General features: G+C 34.1%; 1 protein-coding gene across 3 annotated transcripts in view; it reads right to left on the bottom strand.

Annotated features, from left to right (window-relative positions):
- FNDC3A (fibronectin type III domain containing 3A) overlaps positions 1–24,972 on the bottom strand; it is a 192,799-nt gene that overhangs the window by 8,325 nt on the left and 159,502 nt on the right. For all 3 annotated transcript variants that reach the window (XM_037025886.2, XM_037025875.2, XM_017652112.3), the window contains 15 exons: positions 24,582–24,635; positions 22,533–22,657; positions 21,973–22,147; positions 20,350–20,436; positions 13,436–13,574; positions 12,870–12,938; positions 11,930–12,048; positions 10,267–10,372; positions 10,003–10,178; positions 8,466–8,579; positions 7,618–7,767; positions 7,228–7,511; positions 6,916–7,128; positions 2,385–2,551; positions 1,053–1,180 (listed from right to left, as the gene is read on the bottom strand). In XM_037025886.2, coding sequence (XP_036881781.2) covers positions 1,053–1,180; positions 2,385–2,551; positions 6,916–7,128; positions 7,228–7,511; positions 7,618–7,767; positions 8,466–8,579; positions 10,003–10,178; positions 10,267–10,372; positions 11,930–12,048; positions 12,870–12,938; positions 13,436–13,574; positions 20,350–20,436; positions 21,973–22,147; positions 22,533–22,657; positions 24,582–24,635 — 2,106 coding nt within the window. The remainder of the gene's footprint in view (positions 1–1,052; positions 1,181–2,384; positions 2,552–6,915; positions 7,129–7,227; positions 7,512–7,617; positions 7,768–8,465; positions 8,580–10,002; positions 10,179–10,266; positions 10,373–11,929; positions 12,049–12,869; positions 12,939–13,435; positions 13,575–20,349; positions 20,437–21,972; positions 22,148–22,532; positions 22,658–24,581; positions 24,636–24,972) is intronic.

Genomic DNA, 24,972 nt, shown 5'->3' with positions numbered 1-24,972 from the left:
ATTTCCTCTATGATCTCCATACCATTCATATGACACCACCCAGTCATATCAGCCTCCTTGTCAATTAAAATTTAACAAGCATGCTCCTGCCCCAGAGCCTTTTGCACCATTGTTTCCTTTTCTTGGAACAGTCTTCTTCTCATATTCACTTACTTTGGGTCTCTGTCAAATGTCACCTGACTGCTCTGTATGAAACAGCACTAGCTATCCCTCCCCACAATATTTCCTATTCCTTTTACCCAGTTTCATTTTTTTCCTCCATTGCACTTATCACTATCTAACATGATACAGTGATGTGTTTATTTGTTTTTAGTATCTCTTTTTCTACTAGAAAGCAAGGTCCATAGAAAGCAAGGATTTTTTGCTCAGTGTTGTATTCTGAGTGCCTGTTTCAGAGTTCATTAAATACTTGTCAAATGAGTGATCTGTTTAAGTATAGTTCACACCCAAAGATTTTGAATACTGAGATACTGTGTAGTTACTAATCTTGGGAATATAGTCCTGAACAGATGTTTTTGCATAGGTAAAATAAAGATAGTCAAATTCTGTATTGAAAATAAAGATGTATATCCAAAAAATTATGTTTTGGAACAAACCTGTTTTTTTTTTTTATTGAAGTATAATTGATATACAATATTAGCTTCAAGTATACAACATAATGATTTGACAGTTACCTACATTACTAGATGTTCACCCCAACTAGTGTACTTAGTATCAACAGAGAAAGATGTTACAGAAGTAATGACTATATTCTCTAGGCTTTACTTTCATCCCCCCTAATTTATATTATGATTCGGATTTTGTGCTTTTTAATCCCCTTCACCTATTTCACCCACCCATCACAACCCTCCCCCAGGGGAACCACCAGTCACTCCTTAGTGTTTATGAGTCATCGCTGTTCTGTTCATTTTGTTTTGTTTTTAGATTCCACTTATAAGTGAAGTCATATGGTATTTTTCTTTCTCTGCCTGGCTTATTTCACTTAGCATAATACCCTCTTAAGTCCATCCATGCTGTTGCAAATGGCAAGATTTTTACTATTTAACACATACCTGTTTAAATTCAGAATCTTTTCCCACCATGACTTGAAGACTGTAAATAACTGGATCACCTTTCATAGGTTGTAAACACTCCCATGTAATTTCACAAAGATGATCATTTATTTTCTCTACTTTGGGGGCTGTAGAAAACAAATATAAATAAAATCTGTTTTATTTGATTTTTAACTTGGCACATCACACAGACTCTTGCTTTAAACTTTTAAAACTTAGTTACAAACTTCAAATAGTTAACAGTGAATTTTGAACATTGCAGAGACATGGTACAAGAGTTCACTCTTATAAGTTCTAGGCCATACAGTCTACAGGTGCTTTAAATGGCCAGATTGGCTAAAAGATCTGTCAAGGTAAGCACTGTTTTCATTGAACTATAAAAAGCCAATAGGAGGGCTGTGGCAGTTTATAACAATGTTTTTGGTACTTCTAAGAGCATAACTAGAACATGAAATTTCATAACCTCAGAAATCTCCTAGAGGATGAGTTGCAAAATAAAAATATCCCTAGTTGGTTGGCCACATATGACTGCCTCACTCAACAATGGGGCACAAAGGGGTGAAAACAGCAATCTTCTTAAGGCTAAGAGACCCTGACCATATGAGGGAAAATAAAATGACTCAGTGAAACTCTTATCAACATTATTAGAAAGACTACTCAAGAACAGTTCTGCTAACTATGGATCTGCTTAACAAATGATATATTCAAGTACATGATCCAGGACATTGTACTATAAGTCTTCATGATTAGTCTTCAGAGTTTGAGGAATTTTAGTGTTTTTGGCTAAATGCACAAAGTGTAATCTTTGCTAGGGTCATTTTAAGATAAGAGCCCTTCTGAAATTAAAGATATAAGTATATACAAATGTGTTTGTAAATTCAATTTAAAGATTCAACTAAGAATGTATTTGTTTTGTTTAACAGATGACCTGGCTCTCTCCCTGAAATACAAATGAATTACTGAAATAGCAACGATTCAAAACAACCAGAGTCTGTGATTTTTTTATTTAAGTAATAATAATAATAGCAGAAACAGCAAATGGTCCTATTAGAAAACCAGCCTATCTATTCAATTTAGTATTTTTATATTAGATTATTATATTAAAAAGATGAGTAACGAAAAGCAGTACTTGTCTGAGTATCAATGTACCAGATAAAGAAGCTTTTATCAGTGAGTGCAACTCCCAATAGATATGCTTGTCTATATTTCTGTTATAATTTAAATATTGGATACATACTGGATGTTAAATTTTAATAACAGAACACAAAGCACTTTATGAAAATGCATTTAAAATTATTTTATTATTAAAGAAAATGAGGATGTATAACTCACCTTTCAAGGCAGCCGGGACAGATTTTGGAGTAGTGAAAATATATTCCTGGGAGAGAGGACCTTCCCCTGCTTCATTACAAGCTTGAATACAGAATTTATAGGATGTTGACTCATTAAGTCTTTGTACTTTGTATGTATGACATGGACCTCTATACAAGGATATAAACCTAAAATGGAATTGACTCATTAAAAATAAACCTTGACTACACTGACAAATGTTTAAAAATAACTTCTAAAAAGTACAGTTGGGACATTTAGAGGTAGTAAGTTACTTCTAGAATTCAATGCCAGCAGATTTTCAGCAGATGATGAAAATCATAGAATTGGTAAATTTCCCAATTTGACATATCCTGAAGATTTATTAAATTTCATGTTTAGCCATAGTAACAGCTTCTTCTCAGGCTTTTGGTAAAGGTTTGTTTCTGATGGTTGTCTAAAGTATATGCATTTTTTTCCCCCCAGAAGTTCTGTTCCCCCATGGATGAATTTTAATAAGTGAAAACAGTAGGTCCCTGAAGATTGTATATGTTTACCCATTTTATAAACTTAAAACAACTAAAAGAACGCATACATATATAAATACATGAAAATATATTTGCATTACACAAAAATACATGAACATAAAAGTATAAAAGTATAGGATTCCAGATAGTACTCATCTCAGGGGGTGGCAGACATAGGGCTGGGAGGAGAGCACATAGAACAATGTATTTTATAATTAACAACCAGTTTTATTCTGGAGTTAGCAGGTTCATGGTTTTTTTTTTGATATAATTAAAAAATTTTTTTATTAAGGTATCATTGATATACACTCTAATGAAGGTTTCACAAGAAAAACAATGTGGTTATTATATTCACCCATGATATCAAGTACCCCCTATACCTCACTGAAGTCACTGTCCATCAGTATAGTAAGATGTCACAGTCACTACTTGTCTTCTCTGTGCTACACTGTCTTTCCCATGACCCCCCCACACCATGTGCACTAATCAAAATACCCCTCAATCCCCTTCTCCCTCCCTCTCCACCCACTCTTCCCCTTTGGTAATTGCTAGTCCCTTCTTGGAGTCTGTGTGTCTGATGTTTTGTTCCTTCAGTTTTGCTTCATTATTTAAAGTACATGTATTTTTTAAAGACAATCAGAACACCACAATTTTAATTATAAATTATTTCTAGCTAGAGCCCACAGGCATACAATTTGCCACATAAAAAAAAATTCTCACACCACAGCAATCAGACGACACAAAGAAATAAAAGGCATCCAGAGTGGCAAGGAAGAAGTTAAACTGTCCCTGTTTGCAGATGACTTGATATTGTACATAAAAGACCCTAAAGAATCCACTCCAAAACTACTAGAACTAGTATCTAAATTCAGCAGAGCTGCAGGATACAAAATCAATACACAGAAATCTGTTGCATTCCTATACTCTAATAATGAACTAGCAGAAAGAGAAATTAGGAAAATAATTCTACTCACAATTGCATCAAAAAGATTAAAATACCTAGGAATAAACCTAACCAAGGAGGTGAAAGACTTATACCCTGAAAACTACACTCATGAGAGAAATTAAAGATACCAATAAATGTAAACACATCCCTTGCTCATGGACAGGAAGAATTAATATTGTCAAAATGGCCATCCTGCCTAAAGCAATCTACAGATTCAATGCAATCCCTATCAAAATACCAACAGCATTCTTCAATGAACTAGAACAGATAGTTCTAAAATTCATATGGAACAACAGAAGACCCCAAACAACCAAAGCAATCCTGAGAAGGAAGAATTAAGCTGGGGGTATCACGGTCCCCGACTTCAAGCTCTACTACAAAGCCACCGTAATCATGACAATCTGGTACTGGCACAAGAACAGACCCACAGACCAATGGAACAGACTAGAGAGCACAGATATAAACCCAAGCATGTATGGTCAATTAATATATAATAAAGGAGCCATGGCTATACAATGGCAAAATAAAAGCCTCTTCAACAACTGGTGTTGGCAAAACTGGACAGCCACATGTAAGAGAATGAAACTGGATTATTGTCTAACCCCATATAAAAAAGTAAACTCAAAATTGGATTAAAGACCTGAATGTAAGACAAGAAACCATAAAACTCTTAGAAGGTAACATAAGCAAAAATCTCCTGAATATAAACATGAGCAACTTTGTACTGAATGCATCTCCTCAAGCAAGGGAAACAAAAGCAAAACTGAACACATGGGACTCATGATAAAAAGCTTCTATACATCAAAGGGCACCATCAGCAGAACAAAAAGGGATCCTACAGTATGGGAGAACATATTTGTAAATGACATATCCGATAAGGGGTTAATATCCAAAATATATAAAGAACTCACCAGCCTTAACACCCAAAAGGCAAATAATCGTACTAAAAAATGGGCGGAGGACATTAAGAGACACTTCTCCAAAGAAGAAATTCAGATGGCTAACAGGCACATGAAAAGATGCTCCACATCGCTAATTATCAGGGAAATGCAAATTAAAACCACAATGAGATTACACCTCACATCATTGTGGTGTGGCCAACATTGGATGGCCAACATTGAAAAGACTAGGAACAACAAATGCTGGCAAGGATTAAGAAGAAAGCGGAAACCTCCTACACTGCTGGTGGGAATGTAAGCTAGTTTAACCATTGTGGAAAGCAATATGGAGGTTCCTCAAAAAACTTAAAACAGAAACACCATTTAGCCTGGGAATTCCACTCCTAGGAATTTACTCAAAGAAAACAACTTCTCAGATTCAAAAAGACACATTCTCCCCTATGTTTCTTGCTGCACTATTTACAATAGCCAAGATATGGAAGCAACCTAAGTGTCCATCAGTAGATGAATGGATAAAGAAGATGTGGTACATATACACAATGGAATACTATTCAGCCATAAGAGAAACAAATCCTATCATTTGCAATAACATGGATAGAGCTAGAGGGTATTATGCTCAGTGAAATAAATCAGGCAGAGAAAGACAAATACCAAATGATTTACCTCCTTTGTGGAGTATAACAATGAAGCAAAACTGAAGGAACAAAATAGTAGCAGACTCACAGACTCGAAAAAGGGACTAGTGGTTACCAAAAGGGAGGAGTGTGGGAGGGCGGGTGGGGAGGGAAGGAGAAGGGGACTGTGGATTATCATGATTAGTGCACATGGTGTGTGTGGGGTCATGGGGAAGACAGTGTAGCACAGAGAAGACAAGTAGGGACTGTGGCATCTACTACACTGATGGACAGTGACTGCAATAGGGCATTGGGAGAGGGGACTCAATAATAAGGGTGAATGTAGTAAGAACATTGCTTTTCTTGTGAAATCTTCATAAGAGTGTGTATCAATCATACCTTAATAAAAAAAAAAAGACTCAAAAAAACAACAATAAAAACAAACAAAACAAGAATTCTCAATTCCCAGGCATAATTTTAGCTGATTTGGTGATATTTTCTAGACATTTACATAGCAGTGTAACAGAATATATATCCCATAAATTACCCACTTGAACTGTTAAATGGGATGTTTAATATATCTGTTATCCATGAGTTGAATGTTAAGTAATGTTCTTGATTGGCTGTTTTATAATTCCTATGTTATTTTAAATGTGTAAGTATTTCTGATAGGGAGTACTTATGTACAAGCACCATGAATATTTGGCTAAAACAGAAACTCAACACAAAAATCAACATGACCTTGGAAAAAACTGTTGCTAGTACTCTGAATCCACTGGATATGTATTTATTCCTAATAAATGAGTGAAAAGTAGAAAAGTAAAATTCAAATTCTTTAAATATTAGAAGAGTAACAGCTATAGAGGGTATATGGCATTGTTTGTATATGGGATATAATGTTAATAAATATTAACATTTTTATTAAATGTTAATAAACAGCCCCGAATTGGCATATATATAATTTATATTGTGAATATTTTTTTATATTGCAATTAACAATGCAATTCAAATGCATGATTTAATGGGGTAGTATATGGCATAGATGTAATGAAAATGTAAAGGATGGAAGCATAAATAAGAACCTGAGTAGCAAGGGGACTGACTGCATAATTATCAGACTTGAACTGATACCTGACAGTAGGAAATGAACCATACTCGTTCAGTGTGCAGGCTGTGACAAGGGTGTGGAGGACAATGAGACATAATCCCTACCCTCAATTTCTGAGGCTTGAAGCCAATCCTTCATTTGCTGTCAAATTTGCCTACTGCTGGAAGTATGTGTAAAAGCTAATTTTGTAGCAAAGATTACATTTCTTTCACTAGCATGAAATGAGCAAATGGGTTAGCCAAAGAAAGCCCATTTAATTTTTTTTCTCTTGGCATCCCACTCAGAGGTTATAAACAGGAGATTTTCATTGTGTCTTCTGACGTTTTGAAAACACACTTAAAAATGACTTCTTATAAGAATTCTAACTTTGTTTTTGAAAATTTTATTTACTTCTACTGTTTATAAAAATTTACATACTTAAGACCTAAGAAACTATATAAAAAGGCAATTAAAACACATACCTCCCATTCTTATCCTCTATCTGAAGGTGGTACTGAACAGAATCTGTTGACAATGTCTTTGGGGTTCCTTCTCCCCATTTCAGCTTAAGGTTCTGGTGGCTGAAGGCAACACATTCCAGACGAGGTGGATCAGGAGGGAGGGGCTTAGTTTTTAATTTTATCATGTGGCTGAAAGGACCAGCTCCAAGGCTATTCAAGGCTTGAATTCGTATTCTAAGTGTCACATTAAAAAAAAAAAAGTTAGTTTATGATTGTTCTATTTAAATAGTCTCTCTAGTTGAGACAAAAATTAACATAGTTCTTAGAGTGTACCTGTATGTTGTATCTGGTTGCAAATTATCTATAATAGAGCTTGTAACCTTTCCCACTGTCAAGGGCTGTTTATCTCCAAAGTCTATGCTGTAGGCTAGGATTTCTGAACCGTGGTCACAAGGCTTTTCCCAGCTTATTCCAAGGCATGTAGAAGATGAATAATGGGGATTGTCTATATCATCATCACTTATTTCTTGAAGACAAGTCACAATAGCAGGAACTGATGGTGGAGTCACACAGGCCACTACTTCACTGAAAGGACCTGCACCCACAATACTCAAAGCCTACAAATTAAAAGAGCCCACAAATTAACAAATACATGACCATGAAAATATTTCATAGAACACCAAACTCTGGACAGAGTAAATGACAAGGTCATGATTGCCTTACCTGGACTCTGCAATAGTAGGTAGTTGCTGGTAAAAGTCCTTTTAATTCATAACTGAGACCAGGCCCACAGTAACATATCTGCATACTTCCCTCAGCTCCTCCCCACTCCAATCGATATTCTGTGACATCAGTTCCATTACTCAAAGGAACCTTTAAATTAAGAAAAGGATAACAGTTTTAAGTCTTAACATTGCTTAAATAGCTTTTGGGCAAAAATGTTCTTTACCTAAGCATATCAAAAACTGGATTGCTTCTGAATTTCTTTAAAATGCTTAAGCAGAATTAAAACTGTACAATACGACTTTTTCATTAAGGTCACCTCAGATCAAAAAACTAGTAACTTTGTTTTCAATTAGAAGTAAAAATATAACTGAATCACTTCAGAATATTTTAAGGTAAATCTACTTCAAAATAATCTTATTAAGTGATATAAAATGTTAAATCATACAAGAACATTTTCTTTGAATTTCAAAGGAAACTGGAAATTAATTATCATTACTGATTATTACTATATAGAATAAATACACTGGAGATAATATAAGAGAAATGGTATTATACTAATTCTATGTATGTTTGTTCTGAACATTAAGCTCACCAGTGGCTAAATATTTCAGTACCGAGGCAAAGCCTTTGATAAAATACCAAGCACATCATAAACAAGAATCTAAATACTTGTCATACTTAGCTGCTTCAAAGAGAAAAAAGAAGTCACTTTTTACCACATGAATTTAAGTAGGATTTACTCTTTGTACAATTTATGAGGTGAAATGAACAGTATCTTCATTCTTTCATATAAACTATCCTAATAGCTTAAGAAAGTAAATATAAGTCAATGGAAATTACAATACCTCCCAATTCACTTGTGCACAAGTTGCAGATCTGCATGTAACTTGAGGCGGTCTGCACTGATCTGGTGGACCAGGGGCTGTAGTAATATCACATTTTTCTGAAAATGGTCCAAGCTACAAAAACAAATATAACCAGTGTTCAGTGCTCCATAAACATTCACAAATAATTAAGCACCATCATTTCTCTCTTTGAAGATTAACTGATCATAATAATATAACTTTAAAAGTGTTCACAGAAGGTAAAAAGATTTGATGACCATGGATATGTGGGGTAAAGTTTTATTACTGTACTGTCTTTTCTGCCCTTATTCCTTTATGAATTTGTATTTAAGAGCAAGGCATTAGGGAATTATGTAGGTGGAATAAGTCAGATGAAATTATGTGAGAAGTGAAGGAAGAAATACCAATTAAAGGCATGGGAAATGGGAGGCTTAAACTGTACTTTAAAATTTAGAATATCTTTAAAAGGATCTAAGATGTATACTCTGTGGAAATACAGAAGCAATTATTTACTTAAGATGATTTTGACAAATTACCACAAACCTGAAAATACAAATTAAGGGTCCCAGTATAAAAGGTGCTATTCCAGTGTACTGCAGCCATGTGCAGCTGACAAGGTGACGAACTTAGACAGGAAGGAAGGACTTATATAGGAACTTACAAGGAAGGATATAAATTTGAAATGTAATTAAATTTTAAAGTAAGAGTACAGATATAAATACTGAAGTTAGAGAATGGGATGTAAAATACAGTACAGTTCACTAAAATCTGAAATAATGGAGAGGGGAAAGACTTTAATTTTATGAAATTTTAATTATAGAATAGTTTAAAGAAACAGAATGTTGCTCAGTTGAGGAAAGAAACAACTGCTTTGTCCTTAGAGGACATGCTTTCAAGGACTGAGATGACAGGTGTCATAGTTGAGTAGAAAGGCTTTGGTTCTAGAGTTGAACCCCCTGAGTCTATGGCTTACCATTATCACTAGTCTATGTACCTGTGGGCAAGATATTTAGCTTTTCTGAGCTTCAATTTCCTCAGTTGTAAAATGAAGACACCATCTACTTTGTCTATTTTATGGAGTTGTACAGATACATAGATAATATTTTTAAAAATCCACATAGAACCAGAAATAATTAAAATGTAAGTTTTTTGCTTAGGCAAAATTAGCTGCCAAATGAAAGTAAATGCTGCATATAACCAGCCTAAAAAAGCTTAGTTACTCCATGTATTTTATCTTACAATCTTGTTTCTACTCTGAAATTTACTAAGTAAAACCTGATAGCATAACCTGAAAGGCAATCTTTAGCCCAGCTGAAGTGCAAAGTGTCACAAATTCTAAGTGGGATTTGAAACTAATGAAATTCTATACCAATTATGATTTAAATTCTGGCCTACCTTATTTTATCGATATAGGCTTATGAAAAATTGTAAAATTTGGAGTCACATGTTGAAAACAAGATGACCAAACAATGGTACAGTTATATATGCTATATGAAACACCACTGTGATTGTCATTTAGCTAGCATGGCATTCTTACCCCCATTCTGTTAGCTGCACGCAGTCTGAAGGTGTAAGTTTTTCCAGGAAGAAGGTTGCTTACTGTACATTCTATTTCAGAACCTTGGTAAACCTCTCTGGGTTCATCTTTTTCTACTGGAGACATTTCCACACAATAACAGGAAATGGGTGATCCGCCATCGACCACAGGGGGTCCTAAAGGTAGAAAGATTTATGCAAACTTAACAAGAGGAATATATTTAGTACTAACTTAATTATAATTTATTACTAAAACGGAAATTACCCCATCGTAACTGTATTTCTTTTGCTTTGGGTCTACTCTGTAATCTGGGAGGGAGGCATGGACCAGGAGGCACAGATGGGGTCTGCACAAGTAAAGATTCAGATACCTGCCAAAACAAAAGCAAAAACAAAACAAAAAATGCCCCAAACCAAGTAATCAGATGGCTTTTGTTAAAGGAAAATGATATGAACACAAAGACAGTGCCAGTCATTTGAAATTGTACTTATCAACTGAAAAGGAACAAAGTTCTGAATAAAATCAAAACCCAATTAAATTATTAAAACTCAAATAAAAAAATATGCACTATATGACTATTACATACAAAGAAAGTTATCAGAGAAAAAAGATTAAACAGCTCTTCCTTTTCTTCTTTCAATAATTAAAGAACAAAAAAACCAAAACAATCTGATGGATATATTTTTGATCCAGTCCAAATGGATCCACAAAGCTCCTCTAAAGAAAGGATGTTTTAACATTCTGTAAACACTGTTTGCCATGTTTTCAGGAGGTTTAGACTATTTTACAAGCTACTTTACTGTATAATGTATTTTTAACCTAAACACTAAAAGTTTTTTGTTTTTATTAAAATTGGTTTTTCTTTCCTTTCCACATAAAATAAATAATTAAAAAACCAGGTAAGCTTTCCGAAGTATTGGACATCTTTCCAGGTATTTGGTATTACTTTTAGTTTCTGTGCTAACTTAAAAAAAGTATTTGTTTTTTTTTAAAAGACAATCTCTTAAAAACACTGACACAGTCTCAGTGCCATATTCCTTACTGGCACTGTATTAAGGTTTATACTTAACATTCTTTCCTAACAAATAAAAATATTTGTTTATCACTTTATTCAGAAAGGTATCCTATGTAAGAATCTATACTAGAAAATAGGGTTCTTCTTGGTTGGGGGTAAGGGAAGCGTTTGACATTTTTGAAATCTGGGAAAATTTTCTTAGGTAAAATGCAGCAACTAGATCATAAACCTGTTGGGTGGGACTTGTTCTCAGTATTTCATAATACTTGCACTTTCAACAAAATACTTAGAAACTCATTTTTTAAAAAGTATTTTTGCTGCATTAAATTCCACTTGAAAAATAACGAGTGCTCCAAGAACCCACTCTTGGGTAAATTTATTTTAAAAAATCCACTCCTATTAAAAAATATACCTCTCCAGAACATTACAAATGTCTCATATATAACCAATGGCACATTTTAGGTCCATTTAGTTATTGGGGCTTTAACAGTAAACATAATTGCCAACTTTTCCGAAATGTTGAAACAGTAAATGATACTTTGTGGTTTTGGTTCTGACATACATTTATTTATATAGTAGTAAATCAGTCTACAATTATTTTATTTCTATTTGTTAGGTAATGTTATTGTACATTATTATAAAATTTACCTTTATAAAATTTTCTGCAATGTTTTTATATATTTGCTTTTCCAAAGCTGAACACCAACCAGATTAATAGATATTCACTGAATACTATGAGCTAGAGTATATTAGAATATTTCTTGTTACTACAAATTTAACCATCCAGATGAAAGAAGTTACATTTATACATTTGTGAATATATTCAATATTTGAGGTGGCATCTGGTGATCCCATCTCATTTGACAAAACTTAGGGAAAAGAAAACACAAAAAAACTACATGTAAGTATTACCGCACTCTGTCCTCCATCACTAATGCAGTAAACTCGTAAACGATAGGAACAGCCTGGACTGAGTCGATCACAAAGATGTTCCCTTGCAGCTCCACTGTATATCATATCCCATTTGTTTCCTGTAAGTTGAAGATTTATGTTCAATCAGATTCAAGGTAATGTTTTAACGTTTTGGTATCATGGACACAGCCGGTATCCTAGCTTCACTAAATAAGTATTTATGTAATTTGTCAGAAACAATTTGAGCTTGTTTCAAGTTTCCTGGAAATGATCTAATTTTCTTTATGTGTGCAGCTTCCTAGACAAATATGCTTGGCTTTGTTGAATTTAAATATCTCTGTAAGTCTCTACAGACTTTGGCTTAGATTGATAATTTGTTTTTAATTAACCATTTTAAATGTGTTTACTGGTCCAGTAATAACATTATAACACACAAAGAATAGAAATAACCAACAGCATAGGTAGTTTGGTCTTAATTAAAAGACATTCTTATTTTTTGCAGGAAATAGGTAATTTCATAGAAATACAGATTGTTAAATATGTGATTTAAAAATAAAGTTTACTAGGCATTTACTAATATATTACTAAAACTAGTATAATGCATGTTAAATTTCAGAACATAATTTTTCTTTGATACACCTGGCTATCAATTTAACTAACCTTCAGAAGACTTTAGGTATACTGGAGCTGAACAGTGCAAACAAATCAGAAAAAATGTAAGAAAATGTAAATGTACTAATATAACTGTACAGCAGTCTTATTTGCTTTACTGTGTTTCTAGAGAGTACAACTAACAATAAGTCTATAAAGGCAGAACCTAACTGCTACAAAGGAAAATAATCAAGAGGAAAGAAAAGAGAGCATATAAAATGTAAAGTCAGGAACAATACAGGCAGACAGACTGGTATAAATTTTATTGAGTTTTCATAGTTATTCTTACCATTAGAACCTTCTGCCATCTCCACTACATACTTATTGATGGATGCCCCTCCACTGTCTTTTGGTGGGTCTATCCAAGGAAGCAAAAGTGGTATTAGGCAAGGTACATAGAAGTTCAAAATGACAGAAAATCCTAATAACCAGAATACAAAATGTAGGATTGCTTAAAAAGAATAAACAATCCCCTGCAAGCCTTTCTAAATTAATACTAGCATCTCATTACTCTGTTGTTTTTTGCATTAAGTAGTAATATTTGTTTTAAATGAATAAATGATTTTCATTTCTTGAGAGAACCAGGATGACCCAGGTTACTTCATCTATAAGTTCACAGCCTTGGCTCATAGAGCTACAGTGGATCTCAAGTTCTTTCTGTATCAAATATGAACTTAGAGCACGTGAGTACAAAGCTTTCCATAAAAAAGATCCTCAAACCATGAATGACTTACATTTCCTATTCAAGATGTTTGAGTACCAAATTTACCCAAATATCTTAAAAATTATCTTAATATTAAAATCATTTTAATCAAGCATAAAAGTAATGATATACAAATATGTATAATAGCTTACCCCAAGTTATTTTAAAACTGTGTGAATGTATCTTTCCTTTAACTGAAGGCTTTGCTGGAACTCCTGGTTTATCAGGGCATGTAGTAAATTCTACTGCTTCACTCGGGCTACTTTTACCTTCTGTGTTATAAGCAATAACCTGTGATGAGGAACAAAAAGAAATAGTGTTTGTCACCTAATGATACTGCCTTCATGAACAGTATGAGGAGAGTCAAACAGGTTCAACTGATAAGGTATGCTTTTCAGATTGTGATGGCTTGTTTATGTAAGAATTGCTTGTCTTCAATAGGGAATCAGGATATATGAACAATGTCTGGTATAATCCGCTAGGAATACAAGTTTAAGACTAACATTTTGATACTAAACAAGAGTCATCACATTAATAACTATAAACTGATGATACCTGATAGCCTCTAGGCTTGCTTGTTAATATTCTTTAGGATTTAAAAAGATACTCACAAATTCTTTCAATTTCTCTTGTAAAGATAAAGGCTAATTCTTCTTCCCTTTGAATTGTACTTAATAACTTGCTTCTAATAAACAGAACATAGCAGAAACGATGGAGAAGCCCCTATAGTAAGGAACTGAGGGGGTCCTGGCAACAAACACTTGAGTGAACTTGAAAACAATTCCTTCATCCCCAGTCAAGCTTTGAGATGACTACAGCCCCAGCTGTAATCTTGCCTACAACCTCATAGAAGCCCTGAATCAGAACCACCCGGTCAGGCTGGTCCTGAATTCCTGACCCAAAGAATCCATGAGATAATAAATGTTTGTTTCTTTAAGCTACAAAGTTGTGCAGCAATAAATATAATTCATATTCAGGTATTGGGCTTTAGAAATTTAATTTATATTTTTACCTTACATATTCTACTGAACTTAAAAAAGCTCAAGTCCAATATTAAACTTGGTATGATTTTCTCTTCTGCAAACTTGTTCCATCTCTGAGCTCTTGCCCATCAGTAAAAAGCACTACCACCTACCAATTGCTCAAATCAAAATCTAGGGGACATACTTGATTCTTCTTTCTTTAAACCTATATACATATTTGATATATACATATCAAATGTATTGATAAATCCTATCAACGCCACTTCTGTTTTCTGCTACTACCACCACCCACCTTAGTTAAAGCCTTCTTTATTCTATCTTTTCTCCATGACTACAATATACTACTAACTGCTTCCATTACTTCTCTCAACCTATCTACTTCCTACACGTAGCCAGAGGGAATTTTATCACTTCTCAATTTAGCACCCTTCAATGGCTTCTCATCTCACTCAGAATAAAATCTAAATTCCTTATCATGGCCTACAACACCCTATGTTTTCACCCCAGTGACTTCCACTTCAGGGTGTTTTGCATTAGCAGTTATTTCTCCTGCCTGGAATGCTCTTCCTGATCTTGACATGCTATCTCATATCCATGTAAATGTCATGTCTGAGAAAACTTGGTTGACTACACAGTCATTTTCTGTCACGTAACATTATTTTAGTTAACCTGCCTAGCACTTACCACTGCCTGATATCTTTGCTTGTTTATTGTCTGTTCTGCTCCCCCTCGTTCAATATTAGCTGCTCTGATTACTATTATATTCTCAGTGTCAAGAACAGTGCTTCTCATAAAGGAAATGCTTAATTATTGGTTCACTGAATGACTCCGATGGGAACCACGAAGACATGACACGACACTAAAGACAAGGATCTAAATAAAGCTACCACCCCAAATAACTCATGCAGCCCATGAGAACTCAGAAAAATTGAGTCCAATTGTCCCTTAGTCCTCCCACATATTCAGATAGATTTTCAGCATGTTTTCTCATTCTGCTGCTTTACTGATTAGACTACAAAGGGGATCAAGAACACTTTTCAATAGGGTACACAATGTCTACTTAAACCTACAACTAGAGGGAAACTTGTAAAGTGAGAATAGATGCCCTAAAAACTATAAAGATCCACTAATTATGTTTTTAAGGCAATATATTTCAGCACTGCCTCCTTTTACCTCAGTTAGCCATAAAGGTATTAGAGGCTATAAAGCCATAAGTTATCTCCCCCACACCCTGAAATTTTACAAATAATCAAAACATTCATTTAATGACCACCACAGAGGGAGCACAGTGCTAGGAACTCCAGGAGTGTTGCACTCCTTCACTTCAGGAAGTTTATAATCTTTATGCAGCAGACAGGCAATATGTACATCAAAAGAATTGGGCCAGAAAAATATTACTATGGCCTGAATGGTACAGGAAGCCTCTGAAAAGGCAAACTGATGTGATATGGAGTCTTCACAGTCAATAGCAGTAAGGGGAGAAACTTGTGTAAGAGGGAGAACAGAAAGCCCTAAAAACTGAAGTGAAAGGTAAATAGCTCTGTGCAGGGGAGGATGAGTAATCAATTTGGTGAAGTAGCCAGTTCAAGTAAGCAGTGAAAGGCAGTACATCTTAAAAATGAGTGGATCAGAATATAAAGAACCTTATGTGAAATTAGGCAATTGTTTTTTAGAGGGAAAGCTGTGCTCCAGAAAAGTTAGTGTAGGTATAAAATATAACTTGGATTTAAAAGTGAGAGAACAGCCTGAAAGCAATACAGAACAAGTTTAGAGCTTTCGTATTCTTCAGGATATAAGGCAAGAGGTGATATAACCAAGGGAGACAGGCGTTTATAAGAAGAATTAAGGACTAAACTTGGGTACACGTAGGATTAGGGCAGAGGAGAAAGGAAGACATCATAAAATGACACCAGACAAGATTGGAAGGAGGAAGGAAACATGACTATGTATTGTCATAGATGCTGATGTACAACTGATTTTCAAGGATGGAAGATAAAAGAAGTTGAGGGATCCAGATAATAACTGTTTTGATTTTTCTTTTACCTATGAAAAGGTAAGGTAACAAGTAACAAGCTGTAGTGGAAGTATCTAAGGGTCTAAGCTCAAGGTACTCAGACCTTAACTTTTTCAGAAGCCTTGCTACTTTGAAACCTATTTTTCAGGAACTTGGAGAAACAAGGCATCAACTTTCTAGCGGCCCACTATCATCGGGGCTAGACTCTGAAGCCTTTAATTCTTTTTTTTAAAATTTAGACAGCAGATCCTAGCCCAGCTTTCAGGGAACCATTTGAAGTAAACTAGCACTGTTTATCACCCTGACTTTTAAATGATTTTAAGAATTCTGACTACTTTCTTATGCTTTATATTTTAATTTTCATTTTTTTGGTCCTTTAAATTTTTTCATCATTCTAATTTTGTTTTAAAAGTATTTTCAATGTCCTAGGATTGTCCTAAGTGTATAACCCAGAACTCTGGCATTATGGCATTAGTATTTATTTTATGTTAATCATAGCCTTAGTATTATACTGGTATACTACTATATATATATATATACTTAGTATATATCTAGTCATTACTTCCAGGATTACAATTTTTTTTGCTTTTGCTTATTATTTTAAGATTTCTTTAGTATTAAGATTTTGTTTTGATATGTTTGTTTGAAAGAGGAGTCTGCAAAGTCAAGCTACAAAATAGAAAAGGAAGACTGAGACATAGGCAACAGGATTTAATGATTCAAAACCCCCACAGCTGGCACCCAGCATATGACAGATTCAAAATAAATGTCTGACAGAGAAAGACAAATATCATATGATTTCACTTATATGAAAAACTTCAAACAAACAAACAAAAAAACCCAGAAACAGCCTCAAAATACAGAGAACAGACTGGTGGCTGCTATCAGGGAAGGGAGTGGACAGATGGGTGAAACAGGAGAAAGAGAAACAAATTTTGAGAATGTTTGGTATCTTGATCTGAGTAATGGTTACATGAGTGTATATATGTCAAGATTCTTCTAGCTGTGAATTAAAATTTCTGCATTTTACCTCAATAAGGAAAAAAAAGCCAGTATAAATGTCTGAGCTTCCAGAAAACTTCATACATTCTTCATTTTTCATTTCCTAGTATTTTTTTTCCCCCTTAGGTCAGTGATTCTAAAATTTCAGCAAGCATTATAATCACTGGGAGGGCCTGCTAAAACACAGATTACTAGGCTTTACTCTCAGAATTTCTGATCCAGTAGGTCTGGGCTGGCACCAGGGAATTTACATTCTAACAAGTTCCTAGGTTATGCTGATAGAATGGCCTGGTGATCACACTTTGAGAACTACTGCAAAAGAGCTTACCACTATTTTCTTTGTTATTTAATAAACCATTATATAATCCCTTTCTATAATCCAGTGATTTGTTAAAATGTGTCTTAGACATACTGTTTCTCCAACCCCCCTCCAGTTATTTGGGGGTGCTTGTTTGAAAAGGCCTATTGTCTTCTTAGAGATTAAGATTATATATACCCTACAATTTGAGAGTGACTATCAAAGTGAAACAATTTTACATAGAAATCTGTGATTTGTTTATAGTGGATCAGTAAGAATTTAACTCCTATTTGTGTATATACATTTTTGTCCCTATGTGGCAATAACACCATGGTGTTACATGGTAGTAGAATCCTAAGAATTTTAATAAATTTGCCAAATTATAAAGACATTAACAACTTTCCCTTAGAACTGTTGGTATGACAATCATTACTAAAGCAACTGTTGGTATGACAATCATTACTAAAGCTAAATACAATCCAACCTCATCGTAAGAGAAAACCTGGAACGAATGTACATACTTCTCAGGTATTTATAAATACTGTAAATATGAAAACTGTACTTAGAAATTAAAATGATACAGTATTATCAGAAGTTTTAAAAATGAAGCTAATATATAAAACAACATAACTAATATAATTATTATGCACTGAATAATCACATTTTCCATTATCACTAAAATTTTCTAATGTTCTCAGGGAGAAATAAAATTTCTCTGTTTTTTAATAGTGAAAACCATTCAGAGTGGCTTTTATCATTTATTTGAAAGGATCTGATTAAACAAGCACTGGCAAGAAAATTCAAATGTTGAATTTATCAATAAGCATTCTATTATATTTTTAGGAAAACTTCTGCATAAAATATAGGCTGGCCTATATTAATTATAATCGTAACTAATTTAAGCACTGTCTGCCAATAAACAGCAATGTACATTACTGAAGAAGTCAGAGCTAAAAGATGTCCCAGAATGGATGCTATACGAGGAAAGACAGAAGTTCAGAGTCTCCACAGTAAAATTACCAAAGTGTGCTACTACTTCAAGTGAGCCAGAATGATGTACTATCCATGCCTTAAGGAAGCAAGAATGACACGTACAGTCTGTCTGCCTTCTTCCTAAAATAATTCAATTTAGTCCAAAGGCTAGGTAGGCTAAACAAGGTAAGTATTTGTGCTATGAGGCCTGGGAGGGTTCGGTGGAGGCAGCAGCACTGCCTAGTAGGAACTCAAGCACCCTGAAGAGGACCTTAGGGAAGAAGAAGAGTTTATCTAAAAACTAAATATATTGAATAACACTAGAGAAAAGTTTCTCATTGATGATGAAGAGGATCAGAAATAAGGAAAAGGAGAAAACTATAATCAACCCGTGGCAATGGACTAAATTGGAAGTAACTGGTGACAACTCATGATTAAAAAAATATATAGAGAAATACAGACGTAAAGTGCATGTAGGTTGTACACATATCTATATATACACACTAGTGACCACTGAACACGGGCTTTAGGGGCGTTGACCCCTGCACAGTCAAAAATCCACATATAACTTGTGACTCTCCAAAAACTTAACTACTAATAGTTTGCTTGTGACCAGAAAGCCTTACCAATAAATAACATAAACAATCAACACATATTTTGTATGTTAAATGTTACATACTCTATGCTTACAATAAAGATAGAGAAAAGAAAATATTTTTCAAATTGTCTCAAGTCTTCAAAAAATTTTATGTATTTGTTTAAAACAATCCACATTATAAGTGGAGTTATGCTGCACAAATGTGTGTTATTCAAAGGTCAACTGTATATGCAAGAAACATACATGCATATATACAGTTCCTAGTTCTGTCCACTGAGAGGGTGCCCAGGGGTAGCAAAACTCATATAGTAGTAAGTATGCCTACTACCCAGATCTTGGCTCCTAAAAGGACTCAGGTGCTCTAGGAAATGGTCATTTCCAAGGTCAAAGACAAGATGAGACTGGTATATCATGTGCCAGAAAGGAAGGGCCCAAAGGGATGAGGGGGACATGTCAAAAGGATTAGGAAGCCAGCTTGAAGGGTCTCCCAAATTTGAGACAATCTGAGCCTCACAACTGAAACAAAATATAACCCACTCAATGAATAGGCATCTGTGAGTTCATCATGATAGAAATAAATGAGGAGAAAGCTTTTTCTTATAATGCTAATAAATGTAGAAGGAATGACAAAATTAAAAAAATCACCACTCAACAACCATTAATCATAGTAGTAATTGAATCAGACAAGAATTTTCAATTGGTGTTAAAACAAGTGGGTGAAAGTTTGATGAGGAATAAGATGTGCATGTGGTATTTACAAAATACTTATTACAAAGGGAAAAAGAACAACTTTTTGGTAAAAAACATAGTAGATATCACCTTCCATCAAGTGACTACAAGTAGTGGGACAAAATGAAACTGTGCACCACTTGAAACAATGCTGAGAAAACAATAGCTTTTCTAATATCCTTGCCAGAAAAGCATATTCTGAATATGTTCAACAACATTCACACTTTAAAAGACATTTGTTTATATTATACAAATGAGTCCTGTTAAAACATTAAAATTGTTTCAAATTTAAATATACAAGGCTTGAGAGTAATGTTAAATAGTATGAAAATAGAACAAAAAAGCTAATTAGAAAAGGTCAAAATTATTTAAGATTTAAAATCAAAAGAGTGAGAGTATGTACTTGGCTTTAAAACAACAGGAACAATAAGAACAAGCAAACAAATATTTTAAAGGCTTCCAAAGCTTACCTTAAATTTATACTTTGTACTACGTCTGAGATTTTTCACTGTGTAAGCAAGATCTTCTCCATCATATTTAGGTTTAAAACCATACCCCTGGAAAGGGAAAAACAAGTTTTCATTAGATGTCTAACAGCAGAAATGTGGCAAATAAATAATATGTGAAAAGATCCAGGTCCTCTTCATCTCCTACTATGTGCAATGTGACTAATACTCTATTGAATGTAATCCTCACCTTGATGCTTCTGACTATATCAGAAAAGCTACTGAATGTTTGTAGGAGCAAGAAGGAGAACAGTTATTCTTAGTAAACACAGTGCCAAGAGGGAAGAGTCAGAGCCAAGGTAACTTCATCCGTAAATGTATCTCTAGAACTAACAGGAGTTTCCAGACAGATGTTGAAATAACAAATAGAACTGTAACTATTTAATACATTTACCTTGCCCTTAACATGTAGTTGTGTATATGGGAATAAACAAATGGTTGGTTATGCAGGCAAGTAGGGATGTCACTTAGGTGTGGGAATGCTAGAATGCTATTTATAGCTCCAGTGACAATGCTTCACTACTTTTCCAATGTTATTTAAAACATTAAAAAAAAAAGGACATATCATTCACACAGTAAAATTAACATTTTAAAATATAAAATTCAGTGGTTCATAGTATATTCACAAAGTTGTGCAACCATCACTTAATTCCTAATCCACAATAAAGCCTCAACTTTTTATTTTGGTTAGTAGTCACTTCCCCCTTTTCTCATCCACTAAAAAGCTTTCTGTCAGTTTTCTGAATTTGCCTGTATCCATATGTGGTCTTTTGTGACTGGGTTCTCAGGATTAACGTTTTTAAGGTTCATTCATTTTGTGGCATGTGTTAGTATATAGACGAATGATATTCCATTGCATGGACATATCACATTTTGTTTATCCATTCATCAGTTGATGGCATTTGGATTGTTTTCATTTTATGGCTATTATTAGTAATGCTGCTATAAACATTTGCACACCAATTTCTGTATGAACATGTGTTTTCAATTCTCCTGGGTATGGACCTAGCAGTGGATTAATGCTTTTTTTAACTCAATTCTTCAAAGTAGCTCTGAAAAGCTATGAACCATATGGAACAAACAGAAGACACCCTAACTATTGTTCAGCTTGGTTCTAGCTCACAGGAGATGAGCTACTAGTAACTAGATTCCAGCTGCACTATATAATTTCTTCTGAGGCTCTTCAAATCTTTTGTGTGTCACTTGGGGAAGCAGTGTATAAACACAGTTGGAGAAGGCAGACACAGTATTTCCTTATCTTTTAGAGCTGGTTAGCCTAGAAGGCTGTGGTGATCTTCCCACTCTCTTTACTTTCCCCAAAACATATACATTTAAAATGCAGTATATAGTGTTCCCAGGCACAAATATACATACAAACACACATAAAAAACAATCCCCCCCTTCCACACATTAAGAAAACAAAAGACTTGAGTTCTCATTTACCCCTAATCCCTCCTCAATCATAACCAACCAAGGAGTCAAAGGATTTGGGGAAGGACCTAACTATTGTGGTAATACTTAGTGTATAAGGATTAATGCCACACTGAAATGTTTTAAATACCCCATTTAAAACATATTCATACTCACTGAAGTTTCTTCCTCCATCTCCAAAATATAAGAAATACCTTCATCTGATGGTGTTCCTGAGGGTTTACTCCATTGTAAGGATAACCAAGTAACTCCAGCATTAGTTAACATAGGACTTGCTGGCATAGAAGGGGCACAGCCTGAGGTGTAATATAAGACTTCTTCACTAAAATCACTATTAAAGGTTTTAAAGAAGGAATGAAAAATTAATTTTTATAGCAAAAGAACTCACTTTTGATAAATGACACTTAAAAATACCAATTTTTGATAATTATAACCTAAATTAATATATTTTGGGTATGATAATATCTTTATGGTAACCAGGTCAGATACCTACAAGTGAAATAGTATTCTTTTAAAACTGCAGTTTATGTAACACTTTCTCTCACTGTTTCTGCTAGGCTAGTTAAAACATTTTAACTATATCAACAAAGTAATAAACTAAAGCATGAGTTTTACCTGTTTATCTTTTTACTTTTTAGTGGATAGTTTGGACTATAATTCATACAAATGAGGCTGACTGGATAATCTAAAATATCTACATTAAAATGTTTTCTTACCTTGTACCATACTCATTTTTGGCTGATAGTCTAAATTTACAACCCATTGCTGGTGACAGTTTAGTAACTTTAAATTGCTTCTGTGAGCCCATGTAACACTGACAAAATTCTCCATTTCCTTTTCCCTAAAAGAAATGGCAGATTGTTATTTATCATGCACATTACTGTAAAAAGATAAATCCACACCAATTTGTACTTGAAAGATTATGTACTCATGCCATGGATCACAAGAGAAAGTTGGCATAACACAGAACTTTTATATACTGTTTATTAAATGCAGAATTCTAAAACTGGAGAGTGGGCATCTTTGTATAGTTTTTTGAACTAAGTACCCAGTTTTAGTTGATGCTAAACCCCTGGCTTTAGTAAAAGAAACCTCAGTCTCTATGGGGATCAGCAGTGGTGGAAATAGGGTAATCTTTGATATGCACACTGGTGGCGGTCTTCAACCTATGAGAAGTTTTATGCAAACAGTTTTATGAAGAGATCCTTACCCATCCCCAAACCTTCACTTATATATATAATAAGTGTCTTTAAAATAAATATTTTGGAGCTGTACTATGCTCAGAGAAAAAAGCCTAATTTATAGGCAACAGGATGGGAGAGAGAAAAATCTAGCTCAGGACAACCAAAGAGTTTTAGAAATTCAGGGCACTACAGTTTCTCATTCTCTACCCATTTTTCTTTATTGTACTGGTAGAGGAAAAGGGTAGTTAGAGCGACTTTTGCTTCAAAGAAAACCCTTAGTCTGTATCTGGCTGCTTTATTGAACTCTCTTTGTTTTAATAGTACTTATAATTGATTGTACTGAGTTGTCTAAATAAATAGAAAATCTTATCATCTCTAAATAATGATAATTTTTTTGCCTCCCAGCCCAGCCACCATGATTATACCTCTTGTTTTTGTTCCAAATCATTTTACATTAACTAAAACTTCTTGAAAAATGTTAAATAAAGGTGGGGTTAACTAGCCACTTTGTTTCTGCTTTGACTTAGAAATATTTTTATTGTTTAGTGATTGTACCTCACTTAATACAAAAATAACTATCAAATAAGGAATTACCTTTCTTTTCCTAATTTGTTTAGTTTTACTGAGGTGGGTGCTAAATATTATCAAATACCTATTTGTAATTTATTAAGATGTTTGGTCTTTCTTCTAAATTCTACTATGCTATAGTAATAAATTTCTTAATTCTGAATTCCCTTAGAACTTCTGGAATAAAACCTAACTGGTTATACCTCATTACTCTTGTAATATGATACTGAATTCCCAAATTATAAATGGAATTAATTCTATTTCCTTGAGCCCCTCAGCTGTGGTGTAAGCAGCAGGGCAAGAGAAAATATGATAAATGACAATCATAAAAAAGAACTAAACAATGAAGTCTAGTATGCTTGCTATAGTAGGCTGAATAATGATCCCCAAAGATATCCAGATCCTCAACTGGAACCTGTGAATGTTACCTTATAGGGTAATAAGAACTATACAGATGTGCTTAAGGCTCTTGAGATGGAGATTATACTGGATTATGGTGGGCCCTAAACACAATTATAAGTGTCCTTTTTAGAGAGAGGTGGAGAAGGAATTCAAGACAGAAGTGAAAAGAGGTGATGTGATAATGGCAATAGGGTGAGAAAAGGCAATCTGATGTAGCCAAGAACCAGTAATGTGGATGGCCTCCAGAAACTGGAAAAGGCTAGAGTCCCTGGAAAATAAATGTGTGTTGCTTTAAGCCACCAGGTATGTGGTAATTTGTTAAGTAACCACAGTAAATGAATATGCTTGCCTTTAAAGGCTGATGTGACAAAAAAAAAAATCCTTCAAGTTAATTACCCAAGCAACAGCTTTGATGGTATTTTGATTGAAAAAAATTGAAATATAAGGAGGGCCAGTCAGTAATGTTTTCTAAGAACAACATCAATTCATTCATGCACCACAAGAAATCATTAATATTGTTTTACAGAGGAAAAATCTTAACTACTAAAACAAACAAAAAAGTTATTTCTGCATACAATTTTAGCCTAATTTAAAAAGAATCAATTTACTTACCTCATCCCATTCTAAAATAAAGCTTTGGATTTTAGAACCATTGTCACTAGGTGCCTAAAACACCAAAACACAAACAAAATGAGTACAAATTAGTACTTTTGTAAAAGATACTGTGATGACGGAATCTAAAGAATCTTTTGAGTTGCAGATGTTCTCTGTAACTTAGCCTTGGAAAAATATGCACAAAGAATACAGAAATATATGTATTGTAAAACCTTATAATCCTTACAAATGCAAGGAAAAGAAACAAAGCGAGAGGCTACTCAAGTTTTTCTGAACATGGAATAATCTCATCTATCTAAATTTTTATAAGATCAAAAAAAAATCACTGCATTTTATCAGAAGATTTTGTCATCTTTAAGCTTCTAGGATTGATCAATTTCATTGAACT

Source organism: Manis javanica, chromosome 9, assembly GCF_040802235.1.
Source record: "Manis javanica isolate MJ-LG chromosome 9, MJ_LKY, whole genome shotgun sequence".
Classification (NCBI taxonomy): Eukaryota; Metazoa; Chordata; class Mammalia; order Pholidota; family Manidae; genus Manis; species Manis javanica.
The sequence above is the reverse complement of the archived record's forward strand: the minus strand, read 5'-3'. Positions and strand labels throughout refer to the sequence as shown.